The sequence below is a fragment of the Merops nubicus genome, unplaced genomic scaffold, assembly GCF_000691845.1.
Source record: "Merops nubicus isolate BGI_N331 unplaced genomic scaffold, ASM69184v1 scaffold15406, whole genome shotgun sequence".
Lineage (NCBI taxonomy): Eukaryota > Metazoa > Chordata > Aves > Coraciiformes > Meropidae > Merops > Merops nubicus.
The window spans coordinates 18,613-31,840 of NW_008613052.1; the positions used below are offsets into that span (position 1 = coordinate 18,613).

General features: G+C 54.8%; 1 protein-coding gene across 1 annotated transcript; it reads left to right on the plus strand.

Moving 5' to 3' along the window:
* Positions 1-1,066: 1,066 nt before the first annotated feature.
* On the plus strand, positions 1,067-4,328 carry LOC103774369 (nucleotide exchange factor SIL1-like; the record flags this gene model as incomplete). The annotated part of the gene is made up of 3 exons (XM_008941768.1): positions 1,067-1,163; positions 2,641-2,805; positions 3,978-4,328. Coding segments are annotated over 3 exons (613 nt in total), but the record flags the coding sequence as incomplete, so codon positions are not given.
* Positions 4,329-13,228: the final 8,900 nt, after the last annotated feature.

Sequence of the window (13,228 nt, forward strand, 5' to 3'; positions counted from 1 at the left end):
GAGAAGCTGCTGGGTCTGGATGGGGTGTGGTGGTGCTGTGGGGCTGCAGCACCACCACCGGGTTGTCCTGGTGCTGGAGGGGCCGTGGCTGGCTTTGTGGCTGGAGATGAGAGCAGCCGTTGTCACTGGTGGGGGGGAAATTGTCTTGGGTTCAGGGGTTGCCTGGGGACAGTTGAAGGTTTAGGGGCTGGTGCTGTGATCCTGCATTGACTTCTGACGTCAAACTCAGAGCCCAGGCCAGGCCATCGCTGCTCTGCAGGGAGAGGGATGTTGGCCATCCTTGATGAAGGGCTGTAGGTGGGACCATGCTGTGAAATCTCTTCTGGGGTTGTTCTTTCTCCTTCCTGCCCCAGCCAGGCAGGTGCCAGATGTCCTCAGCAGGATGCCCATGCCATTGCCCTGCAGCTGGTACCTGAGGGTGGGCAAGGCTTGTCTTCATCGGCCTGTGCCCAGGGCAGCTCTTCCCATGCAGACCTGGCATTTTAGCGTGGCTCTTGCAGACAGAGGGTGCGTTTGGCCCTTGGTAGCCCTTGGAGAAAAGCGGTGCCAGCAAGAGGTGTGCGGGTGGTGAGACCAGGAGTGGTTTGTGATTCGGAGGCACCAGGGCCAAGCAGGAGCTCCCTCCAGCTGAGCTGGAGGGACGGTGCTGCAGCCTTGGAATCAATCAGTGTGTTAACAGCAAGCGAGGCACGGGGGAGAGGGGAGTGGGAGCCAAAAGGAAAGGCTGGTGAGGGATAGATGGGATCCAACAGCCAAGAGGGAAACTGCTCCTTGCCTGGGGAAGACGAGTAGGACATGGGACACGTGGTGGGGTGGGCTGGACAGGCTGGTGAGCTCTTCCCCAGCCCCGTGGCTGTGGCTTCCTGCTGTGCTCCTGTGTTGAAGGTGTTCTGCAGGACTCGGGACCTTCCCCCTGACCACGAGCTGAGGGCAGTGGGAGCTGGGGGGCTTTGCTCTGGGGTCAGGCTGGGTTGGGCCTGCCTGGTGTGTGCCATGGGGTGCTGCCCAGCCCCCCCTGCCCTGCCCTGCTCTGTTGCTGACCTGCCTTTTGCTTTCTTCCCTGCAGCAACCCCAAAGTCCAGATCGAGGCAATCGAGGGGGGTGCTCTGCAGAAGCTCCTGGTGATTCTGGCTACGGAGCAGCCCCTGGCTGTCAAGAAGAAGGTGGGTGAGAGGAGCTGCACCTCTGGGCAGAGCCCCTGCTGTGTGTGAGTGCCTTCAGGCATCCCCCGTGCTGGGTGGATTTGGCTCCCCAGGGGTGCCCTCGTTGCACTCCCTGGAGCATAAGATCTCCTTACCCTGGCTTTAGGATGAAGCTACCTCTGTTTGCAGGCCGTAAATTATCTAACTGCTCCCAAAAACGCAGCCCCACCCTTTAAGACAGCCACCTCCTGCCAGAGGGAACCACCAGCTCTTTGATTCATCTTTAGTGTACCTGCCTGTGGGGTGCCAGTGCTTTGACAGGCTCCCAAAAATGGAACCACAAGCTGGTTTGGGTTGGAAGGGACCTGTAAAGGTCATCTAGAACAACCTCCCTGCAGTGAGCAGGGCAAGTTCCCTTTCGGTCCATGGTAAGAGTCCTCCAGCAAGTGAAAGACACGGGAGAATCTGGGGAACCCCTTTGCTTTTGGCCATGGCTGTGAGGAGGTCCCAGCTGGAGAAGTGCATCACAGGATGCTCAATGCTCAGGAACTCCTCCCAGGAGTGCCCTTGACTCAATCTGGAGCTCATTTTGGAGTGGGGAGGGATGCTGGGCATGCAGAGGTCCTCACCAGCATCACTTGAACACTTGCATGGTGGGTACAGGCCAGTTCTTGGAAAGAACTGAGCTCATCCCACTGGCAGCCCCTGGAGAAGAGCACGAGGGATGAGTTCAGTGGTGTCCACATTCCCATGCAGCCTTCTCAGAGCCTCCCAGGGTTGAAATTTCCATTTTCCATGCTGTGTGCAGAGGAGCCAGCTCTGCTCCCCACCAGCACCTGTTGAGCATCCTCAAACCATGGCTGCCAAAGCCAGGCCAGGGAATTTCAGCCAGCTGGCCCCAAATTGTCTCCTCAGTGTTAACCCCTGGCTGCTCCAGGCCCAGGAGGCAAGTGTGGGTGTCTCGCTGCCAGTGTGTGGTGCTGCACTGAGACAGACCCTGTTTTGGGACTGTGTCCTGGGGAGCGACGTGGGCTTGTCCTCCAGCCACGTGGGTGCAAGGGAGAGGAGGATCTCCAGGTGTCCAGATCACCTCAAGGGGACCAGGCTCTTCTGAATGATTCTGGACACCCCTTCACCCCATCCTTAGCCTGAAGCCAGTGGGGTGAACTGCAAGAAGTGGTGGCGTTGGGTCTGTTCAGGTGGTAGCCCCAGGTCTCTGTGGGTTATCATTCCAGCAAACACTGTGACAGTCTGGGTGGAGTTTGGGTGGAAATCACCCAAGTTTGGGCAGCTCACGGTGCCGGGGAGTGCTGGGACCAGGAGAAGAAGGGACTCTTGGAGATGCCCCTCAGTAAGGAGAGGGTTGAAGGCATCTACCAGCGAGCTCAACGCAAATGGGTTGGCCCATATTTCTCCTGTCCCCATGGGATACCGTGAAGAGAGGCTGAGCCAGATGCCGCAGCCATGGCCACCATGCTGATGGACCTTTCTCCACCAGGCTCTCTTCGCTCTGTCCTCCATGCTGAGACACTTCCCCTATGCCCAGCAGCAGTTCCTCAAGCTGGGAGGCCTCCAGGTCCTCAGGAGCCTCTTCAGGCAGAAGGGGATGGAGACCCTCCATGTCCGTGTGGTGACACTCCTCTATGACCTCATCGTGGAGAAGGTGAGGAGCCAGGAGGGAGGGGATGGGACCTGGCTGGGCTCTCCCCACCTTCATCCCCCCACTGAGCCAAAGGGCCACCGAGCCTCCTCACAGGACAAGGGTGAGGAGGGGCCAGTCAAGGATATGTGCTGGCCCACGCTGTTGGGTTGAGTTCCCTCCATCCCACAGGCCACTGCTGCAGGAGGCAAGTGCCTGGGAGAGCCCAGAGCGAGATTAAATCCTTGTTTTTCATTAACCCACCTCCCACGGAGGGGACGGGACAGCCCTTAGTGCCTGGCAGGGTGGCAGGTTTGGGTGGGCTGGGTGACATGCAGATAGGTTGGCTTGAAGATCCTAAACTACCATCAGAATCTCTTGTTGCCCAAGCACCAGTTGCTGGGGCTCAGAACAGCTTCTTCTGCTGCCTTCTTCCCTTTTCACCCCAAACCCTGCGTGGCCAGAAGGGGTTTAGCAAACGGCCCTGTCAGGGGAGAAGGAGAGGGGAGGTCTCCTCAACATTGTCCCTCCTTGTCCTCACCGTGTCCCATAAAACAGTGAGATAAATCAGTGGGCCAGCAGGTCAGGGAGTTTCTTCTCCCCCTCTACTCTGCCCTAGTGAGGCCACCTCTGGAGTATTTGCTCCACCTCCAGGCTGCCCACTTCAAGAGAGACAAGGTCCTACTGGGGAGAGTCCAGAGGAGGCTGTGAAGCTGCTGAGGGGCCTGGAGCACCTCTGTGCCAGGAAAGGCTGAGAGCCCTGGGGCTGGTCAGCTGGAGAAGAGAAGACTCAGAGGGGATCTGATCAATGCTGAGCAAGAGCTAAAGGGCTCCCAGGGGTCAACAGGCTGGCGCCAGACTCTTGTCAGTGGTGCCCAGCGACAGGACAAGTGGCAAGGGGCACAAACTGGAACCCAGGAGGTTCCATCTGAACAGGAGGAGAAAATTTTTTGCTGTGAGGGTGGCTGAGCGGGGAGTAGGCTGCCAAGAGAGGTTGTGGAGTCTCCTTCTCTGGAGAGGTTCCAAACCCACCTGGATGTGATCCTGGGCACCCTGCTGTGGGTGACCTGCTGGAGCAGGGGGGTTGGACGAGGTGATCCCCAGAGGTCACTTCCACCCCCCATCATGCTGGGATTCTTCTGGGAGCAGTTGCTCTCTGATAGGGATACTAACCCATATTCCACCATTCCCCACAGATGCTCCTTGAGGCCTCACAGCACGGGGATCAAACAGAGGAGAAGATCCAGCAGTACCGGCAGGTCCGTCTGGTCCCAGCCGTGGTGGAACAGGACTGGTGCATGGTTGTCTCAAACCTGCTGGCCATGCCGGAGCACGACACTCGGGAGAAGGTCCTCAAGCTGGTCGGGGTGCTGATGGAATTCTGCAAGGAGCTGTACCGGGGGGACCAGGCCCTCAGCAGCACGCTCAGCCTCCTGCGCAGTGAGTACGAGGAGCTGGCGGCGGAGGAGCAGAGGGAAGGGGACAAGGACGGCTACTTCAAGGAGCTCCTTGGCTCTGTGAACACCATCATTCAAGAATTAAGGTGAAAACAGCTTGTAGGTTGAGTTCATTTCCAGATCACTCAGGGCAGCCGTGTGAGTTTTGATGGCACCAGTGTAAATTCCCTGCTGAATAAACTGCTGGGCTGAGATCCCACCACCCGGCGAGTGTGCCACCAGCTTCCTCATTGAAACCACTGCCTTTGGGGGGCACCTCTTCCTTTGCACGGGGTGCTGCTGGAGAAGGAGAGGTATAAGTACCTCAGAGGCAGTGAGGCAAAGTCTCAGCTTACGTTGCCTCCAGCCACAGGAGTGTCCTCAGCCCATCTACAGGGTCATTTGGGGCAGGAAGGACTGGGGGATGTGGGACCTTCCTTGTTAGGTGGCTCTGCTGCACCACAGGAGGTGTTGATCCCACAGCTCTACTCTGCCTGGTGGTGGCCCACAGTGTCTGTGGTCTTTTTTTTGCTTCTGTAGGATACATCTCAACACTCAGACAGCATCGTTGGCCTTTGGATTGGGTTGTGCTTGTGCACAAGTGTTGTTTCCTTGAGGCCTTGGTTGGAGGGGGCTCTCTGGAGGTCTCTGATCTAACCTTCACTCGGAGCAGGACTATCCCTTGGTCAAGCCAGTGTGGCCATGACCATCTGCAAGAAGCCCAGTTCCACCCCACTCTCTGTAGGTCATGTAGCTCCACCATGGCAGCTCTCCTGCAGCCCTTTCTGCTTGGTGGCCCAAGACTACACCCTGGTGGTCTGGCTTCACTGCAGTGAGCTCCGTGGTGCTGCCCAGGGCCTGGGGACAGGCATGTGGCCCTGGCCACCCCACCTGGGGCTGTCCTGGTGCAAGGAGGGGGTCAGCCTGGGGCAGTACTGGGCTCTAGTATTTCTGGCTACTCTTCACAGCGTGTCAGTGGTCATGGCTAAGTAGCAAGGCTCATATGAAGTATTGACTACAGGTGGTTTTATCCTTCTCTTTTGGGTTTCAGTTCAGGCTGTTTTGCTGATATTAAAAATTACCTGTCCTCCTCTCCCCTCCTGCCCAAATATTCCCTGAATTTGGAACATTTTGGTCAAACAAACATTTTCTGGAGAAGCACCTTGGTCATGCCTGGCTCCCACCCACATGGGTGGGCAGGGAGGTCCCACAGCCCTGCCTAGAGCCACGGTGGGTCCCCTCCATCCCCAGCTCCTGGAGCCCCGAGATTCTGATTACTGATGATGGGATGAAATGGCCTCAAGTTGCACCAGGGGAGGTTTCCATTGGATATTGGGAAGAGTTTCTTCCCTGAGAGAGTGGTTAGACACTGGAACGGGCTGCCCAGGGAAGTGGTGGAGTCACCATCCATGGAGGGGTTCAAAAAAGGAGCAGATGTAGCATTGAGGCTGTGGGCTACTGGTTAGGGAGGCGTTGGGATGAAGGTTGGATTTGATGATCCCAGAGGTCCTTTCCAACCATGGTGATTCTCTGATGGGTTTTGCCAAGAAAAGTTCCAGATGATCCTTGAGGTCTCTTCTGACCTGGGATTCCATGATCCTGTGACATCCAGTCACCCTGAGGGAGGGACTGACTGACTCACAGTCACTTTCTGTATGGGTTTTAGGGAAAAGGGGTAAAATAAACAGCTTCTCCTGCTTTCCTTCCGAGTGGCCTTCTGCCGCAGCTCTCTGTGTGTGGATTCCGAGCCCCGGGACCTTCATGCACCATGTGTCACCCCTTGGGCTTGAGTGGCACCACAGGGACCACCCTCTGGGCAACCCCAGGCAGCTCTGCTCCGGGGGAGGACCTGGGGGAGCAATAGGAGGGGTGGGGGCCAGCCCTGAGCCCCCAAACACCAGCGAGGGAGCCAGGGAAAGGTGCCTGGGGCCTTGGATCTTCCCTGCCAGGGTGGGGGGTCACAGGGCAGCCTGCTCCAGCCTCAGCCCGCTTGTGCCGGGGCACCCCGAGCACAGAGGGGTGTCGGGAAGGAGGAGATGTCGGCCAGGTCCATGAGATGTTGGCCTTACACGTTGCATCTTCCCTGCTGCTGGCTGCTTCAGCACCCCCTTTTATTTTTCACAGGTTTTGGGGGAGGTCGTGAAGTTTCGGCTAAATACAAGGGTGTTAATTCACAGCCTTGGCACATAAGGTCCCCGGGAGCACACTGAAGAAGGGGAGAGAAAGACTAAAAGTCTGGAAGGAAGCTGCCACAGGCATGAGCCCCCAGGTCCCTTCTGTCTGGTTCACTCGCTGCAGCACTGTGCTGATTCAGGTCTGGTGCCAGAGCATTTCCCACCCCTCTCCTGGCCGCTGATGGAGCGGTGGCACTGCAGAAAGGGTGGAAAAGCCACAGCCACAAGCTGCTCAACATTCCTCCCTGGCAAGGGGAGCAGCTGGTGCACGAGAGCGTCCAAGGACAGTAGCCAAAACCACCCTGCCAGCCCCAAACCTAAACCTGCAATGCTTAATTATCCAGCCAAAGATGCTCAGTGACCAAAGACAGGCACTGTGTGAGGGGATCAGAGGGAAGCTGCATGCCTTCTCTGTCTCCTGGTGTCCATGTGGCTCTGCTGCCAGCACCCACAAAGATCCTGGAGGCAGAAGATGCGTCGCAAGCAAACCTCAGCTTTCATCTCCAGTAAACGAAACATTTTCAGTCTCTCCAGATTGGATGTGAACGCCTCAGTATTGAAATCCAGGCCCACAAAGTCCACCAGGAGTGCTCCACAGATGCGTTGAGGTTTAGGATTTTTATTGGAGTTTATGGTTTTTCAGGCAGCTGCATGATCTCTGTCAAGATGTGCCCGCTGGCCTTTGGGTGCATGAAGGCGCTGCTGTACTCCAGCCTCCTCCTCCTCCTCCCTTTGGGGCTCTGAACCCAAAGGATGAGGAGTTTCTCCCCAGTTACAGCTGCAGTTGCAGGGTCCCTGCGGCAGGTTTCTGGCATCCCAGCTCCACGACAGCCCCAGGCAGTCTGGGAAGTCTTGCCGAGATGCCTGGTCCATCACACTGCTATATCCTGCAATACCAGCCTAATCCCACCATCTGAAACCTCTGGCACATCAAAGAGATCAGAGAACACTTCTGCATTTTGAGTTCTTCTGTTTGATCTGGTGGGGCGGAGGGTTTTTTCCAAAGGTATTTGGAGAAGATGGGTGTGAGAGAGTAATTTAGGGCTGGGAGTAATTTTTCATCAGTGTACTTAAAGACAATCACAGCACTAGGAGGGAGGCCTAATTGTGGAGTTGTGTAATTAGTTTTTATGTCACTGCAATTATTCTGTTGGCTACATATAAAGAACATGGCAAAATGCAGCACTTAATTTTAAATCAAGACTTGATTCTCTTTTAGTAGGTAATTGATGTTGATCACATCACTTAGCAGCGACGATAAAATGCGCTATTTAGATTGTAAAAGGATGGAGAGAAGGACTAAGCAGATAGGTAATTGATGGATCCCTGCATCGGGGAGAGGCAGCATTAATCCATCAGACTTCAGTTGTCTTTGTTTGCAGCCACTTCTGGGCATCGTTAGTGGCCCAGCACGTTAATGAGCATGGAGGCTCTGCTCCCCAGGCAGCAGCCTCCACGGAGGAGTTTGCACTTCATGTGACTGATTCCTGGTGTTTAAATACCACTGCATGCCATGGAAGAGTTGGGCTAGTCCTACAGCCAAGGAGCAGCAAAGGCCCAGGGAGAGCTTGGAGACAAAACTTGCTCTTGCTCAAGTTTGCTCTTGCTGCAGGTCAAGAGCTGGACACCATGGTGTGATTCGCTGTCACTATAAAGTCAGTGAAGTTTTTTCCTTGCCTTTGCAACTGGCCCATATTACTTGATTTCAAGGATTGCTGCTTCCTGGGCAGGAACTGGAGGCAAGATGATCTTGTGGCTGCAGGGTGACCCGTGAGCCATCGGGGATTCGGATCTTCTTCAGGAAAAGGCACGTGGGTTTGTGCCCAAGACCGCCATGCAGTCAGCTGGAGCTGCTTCTCCTCCTTGGGACCCTTCCCGGGACCATCTGGCTCCTGCAGCAGCTCAGCTCTGGCAGCATGTCCTGACTTGGGTCAGAAATGGAGTTACCAGGCTGGTGCCAAATACCCCCAGACACACAATGGGACCTTCAGTTTAATGCAAAAGCAAAATCAACCAGCCAGGTGCCATCTCTGTGAAGCCACACAGCGCTGCCCCTCACCGGTTAGCTCTTAGGTTTTGAGCTTTTTTTTTCATACTAAAGTACCTGCAAGAAGTTTTGATTGGGAGGAGACCCAGAGGAAAGCTGAGATGCTGTTCAGTACATGGTGGAGCACAGATGGGTGCTGGGGAACTCCCTGTCCCCACACTGGCCAGGGCTCTCCACCCTGCCACGTTCACAGGGCTTCTGCACCAGCTTGCTGTCACCAGAGGCCCTCCGGATTGCCCTTGAGGAGGCCAGAACCATGCAGGGTGTCATTCTCTCAGATAATGAGCAAGCTCCACAGGCTGGAGGAGAGGTCAAGTTTCCAGGTCTGGGCTTTGTATGCCGTGCTTGCACTAAAACAGGTGGATCTGTGGCATGAGAATCCTACCAGGATTGTTGTCTGCAGCTTTTCCCCTCCAGCCTTTTCCGTCCTCAACCGGTGTCGTGCTGTAGCTCCAAAAGATGAGGAGCACTCCAGGCTCCCTCGGGTGTATTTGTGTAGGGACCTGTTGCTGTCACCTCCCAGCACCAGCTGGCTGCCAGAGAGCTGGTGGCAGCTGTTTCCCATGCCGAGGGGATGAGTCTCCTCTTTACAACCCCAGCACTGAGTCACAACCCGGCCCGAGTTCAGCGCAGATGATTTTTTGCAGTGCATCTGCATCTGGAGAGGCCAGAGGTGGACCCCAGGGCTTCCGCAGGACTGGTTCTGCCACATCAGCATCAGCCTCTCCAGGCTGCCGGGAGGATCAGAGGGGTCCCACTTGCAGCCTCTCATCACCACCACCCAAAATGCCATTTTTGTTCACCATCTGAAAGGAAAACCCAAACCAGCCTCACCTGAGGTCTTCTGTCAATCCCTGGAGGTGAGGCCAGGGGTTGAACAAAGCACGAGGGTTTCTGGATGAGCTGCTGCCAGCGCGGCGATGGCGGCTTCACTCGGGGTCAGGCTTCTGGTGGGTGTCAACCCACGATGACTCTTCTCCCTCTGGAACGCATGCAGAGGACAGCCCGGCCCTCATGGGAGCCTGGAGGGGCAAGCTTTGCCTTCTTATAGAGCCCAGCAATGCCAGAGGACTCCAGCATTTCATTGCGGGTTATGTCAGGTCCGTTAATATGGACAGGAAGCAAACAATTTGGAAGCAGAGGAGAATAAAGCCAGTAACAAGTGGAAAGGGATACGGTAGGGACGTTACCAGTGTGAACATCAGGGTTTTAGTGCCACCTTTTAGGTAGGTTGGAAGCATCCCCATGCCACAGCACATGGGTTTGGGAGCAAGCGCAGATGAATAAAACACCTCTCATGCGGTGGAAACGTGGAGCCCGTAAATCTCAGCGGTGGCACACTTGCAGGAGAGGGGATGGTTATGAGCCGTTATTCCCTTTATCCATCATCATCCATCACTAACGCCCAGAGCTGGATGCTCTAAAGTTGTCTGGCAAAGCCTTTGTGGCTCCTTTCCACCGTGGTGTGAGTGACCCCCGTTACCTGGAGATACTTATTGGGCCTCAGCACCCACATTCTGCTGCTGCTCATGGTACCTACCAGGGAAGAACACGTCGGATTCCTCATCCATCCACGCAGCAATGATAAATATGGAAACAAAGAGGCATTGACAGCCCCTCTTCTGGGTCGGGGTGGTAAATAAATGTGTTGTGCTTACAGCACCATCCCCACTGCAGCCAGTGGTGTGGGAGTCATGGGGTCTGCCCAGGGAGATTGGGTGGCAAGGAGCAGTGGGTGCCACCAGCCGCATCCCAGGTCACCGTGGGGAGAATACATCAGAAAAAGCAAGGTTCACAGGGATTTATGTACAGAAGCAGGAGGGGGAAACAGCAGCTGAAGAGCTAAAAGTGTGAAACGGGAAGAAAGATTTAATTTTCACAAAAATCTCTAAATCCATTAATCACAGGGAACTCGTATACAGAAACCTCCCTCTCGCTTAATACCATGTCAAGATCATCCCAAATGGTAACAACTGTTTGGCAGGGGAGCAGGAGGAGCGAGGTTGGACAGGCTGAAGCTGTGGGCTAGTGTCCAGGGAGGAGAGGCCAGCCCCTAAGAGCAACGAGCCAGCCCAGGGATAAGCAACGACGAGGAGCACTGGACCAGGCAGCAGGAGAGCCACGGCGGGCACCGGGGACATGGGGTTTGGCACTGTAGGATGCCCCAGTGCCTGCTGGGTCTCTGGAGGCTGCCTGCAAGGGCTGACAAACCTGCCAGGCCGTCTGAAACACAGGTTTTTGGAGTTTTAAGAGCAGACTCTAACTCCTTGCCTTCCCTCCAGCACCATGCCCTTCGTCTCTGGTCACATGCTGCGGAATTCCTTCCTGAGAGTTGGGGTGTGTGAAAATCGTCCTGGACACAGAGGGTAGCACTGACAGGACAGCAGCTGAGCCCCAACCCCGTGCCAAGGGCTGGGAGGCTGGACACCTTTGGGATGCCATCTGAGAAGGCTTTGACCTGGGCTCCAGCCCAGAAAAGCCACTGGGAAGCTATGCAGAACCTTTCTGCTGAGCACCTGGACCCTCCAGGGTGGTATTGAGCAGGATGACCTTCCTGGCCGTTTTCTCAGCTGAACCATGGACTGATCCATCCCCTGATCCTCACCTAACACTTTTCTCAGGCTTCACCCACTCTGCCTTAATCCTACATGCTTTGCTGTGCCATTTTCATCTCCAAGACATTGCACCAGACCAGTGAGGTCTCTTTCTTTCCTGTGATGGTCCTGGAGAGCTCAGACTTTCCTGTCATCCAGCAGGTGAAGATAACATCCACAAACCCAGCCTGAGGCTGTTACCTGCGTTCCTCAGGGGAGAAAAACAGGAAAAAATTAGTATGCAGTTTCTTCCTCGAGAAATCAATGCGATCTCAACTCACTGTGAAGTTCCCTGACTGTTAGAGATGCTGCACTGGTAAAAACTAATCCTCAGAGGGGAAGGAGTAGTGAAAAAAGAAAGAAAAATAAATTCCAGTGACTACAAGGCTAAAATGGTGCAGGGGGCTAAAGTCTTGCTAGTGCTGGAGCTGGTTTGGAAGCCCTGGAGCGGGGAGGGGGGGCTGTGGAGTGGATTCAGTCCAGCTCTTTATCACCCCGCTAAAAATCAGCTGTAATTGTTAATTCTAATCTAAGCTGCTGGGGGAAAAAAATGTAATCAAGAGTTTCCTTTTGAAAAAAAAAAACAGCTAAATGAAAAATTTTGGTTTTAAAAAAAGGGGAGGGGAATGTTGAAAAATTTTGAAACAACCCATTTCAGCATTTTCCAGATGATAAGGGATGTATTTTTGTTGCGAAATGCATCATCAATTCAAATGTGTTTTAGCTTACAGTCTGAGGAGCAAAAATAGGTTTTAAATCAAAGGAAAAATTATATTCTTAGGCTTTTCTTTTAAAAAAAAGCTTATCTGGGGGTTTCTGTCCTAATTAAGAAAATTTTTTTTCATTTTTTTTTTTTTCTTCAATGGAATGAGCTGTTTCTAGTTAGCTCTACGCCAAAACGCTGGGCTGGGGCTTTTCTTGGGGTGTCCACTCAGCCCTACCCACCACCCGACGCTGGGATAACCACCGGGCTGTGCTTCCACCACCCTGCCCCCGGGGCCAGCACTCGCTAAACTCCCCTGGGCTTGAGTCAGGCTTTACAAGACCTCACGGAATTAAACCAGCACCAGCCAAACGACACCCAGAGTAAGTGGGCTGTGTTACCACAGCATGATTTTGAGGCATTAGTTGCAGAACAGCCCATTTTTTGTGCTTGGGTGGAAGCTTGTGTGAGCCCACCTCCCGCTCTCCTCCATGTAGTTAATCCCACTCAGGGCTTGCCCCTCTGAGCTTCTTCTTTGCTAGAAGGGAACCTGGTGGACCACTGGAAGGAGGAGATTCTGCTTTGGTTAGTCTTGATGTTCATCCTAGCACCAAGACAGACCCTGCGGCTTGATGTTGTGAGGTACATCATGGATCACAGTGGTGGCTTGTGTCCCTGGGGATTGTCCTCCGTGGGATCAGCAGATCACATTTATCCCCCTGAGATAAATTGGTGGCTTAGGCTCTGTTGGATGAAAAGCACTAATCAACGGAGATTGCAATTTGTGATCTTCCACTGAAGGAGGGAGAGAAGCGGGGAAAAAAAGGGTTGAGTAGAAGCTGGGAGGAGAAGGGGAGAGCAGGGAAGGAGACTTGGCCAGGGAGGAGCTCAGCAGGACAGGAGGGATAGGAGCAGAGCTCCAGGGCTCTGCCAGAGATGAAAGAGAATGGCATTGCTGTGCAGCAGCTGCAGCAGAGGTGAATCGCATGGGAGGACGGTGAGACCCCGGCTCGGGCAGGGCTGGGAAGAGGGGCTGCGGGTGGGGGGAGCAAGCACTGCACTTGTCCACCCCTCCAGCAGCCTGGTTTCAGTTTGTATAACCCTTGTCAGCCGCCCTGGGCCAAAGGAGGCTGCTCCAGCCTGACAAGCGTTTCCCTCCTCTACCCTGAGGGACGCGGCCAGCTACAGCCTCAGAGGCAGCTCAGCAGCAGCCCCTGCCCCACTGCCAGCCCGGAGCAGAGAGCTGTCACCTCGGGAGGCAGCACAGCCACCAATCTATGGAGACAGGCAAATACTGAGCCCTGGTGGGAGGCTGCAGGGCCCTTGGCCAAGGAAGGAGATGCAATTAGACCGTGGCTGCTTCATGCAGGGAGCAACTGGTGGGTGAAGCCTGGGGCAGCTGCTCACGTGCAGGGACAGCAAGCCTCATGTTCAGACAGCCCTGTGTCTTCGTCTCCTGGCACAGCCGCTGAGCACCACAGCGGGACAGCTCT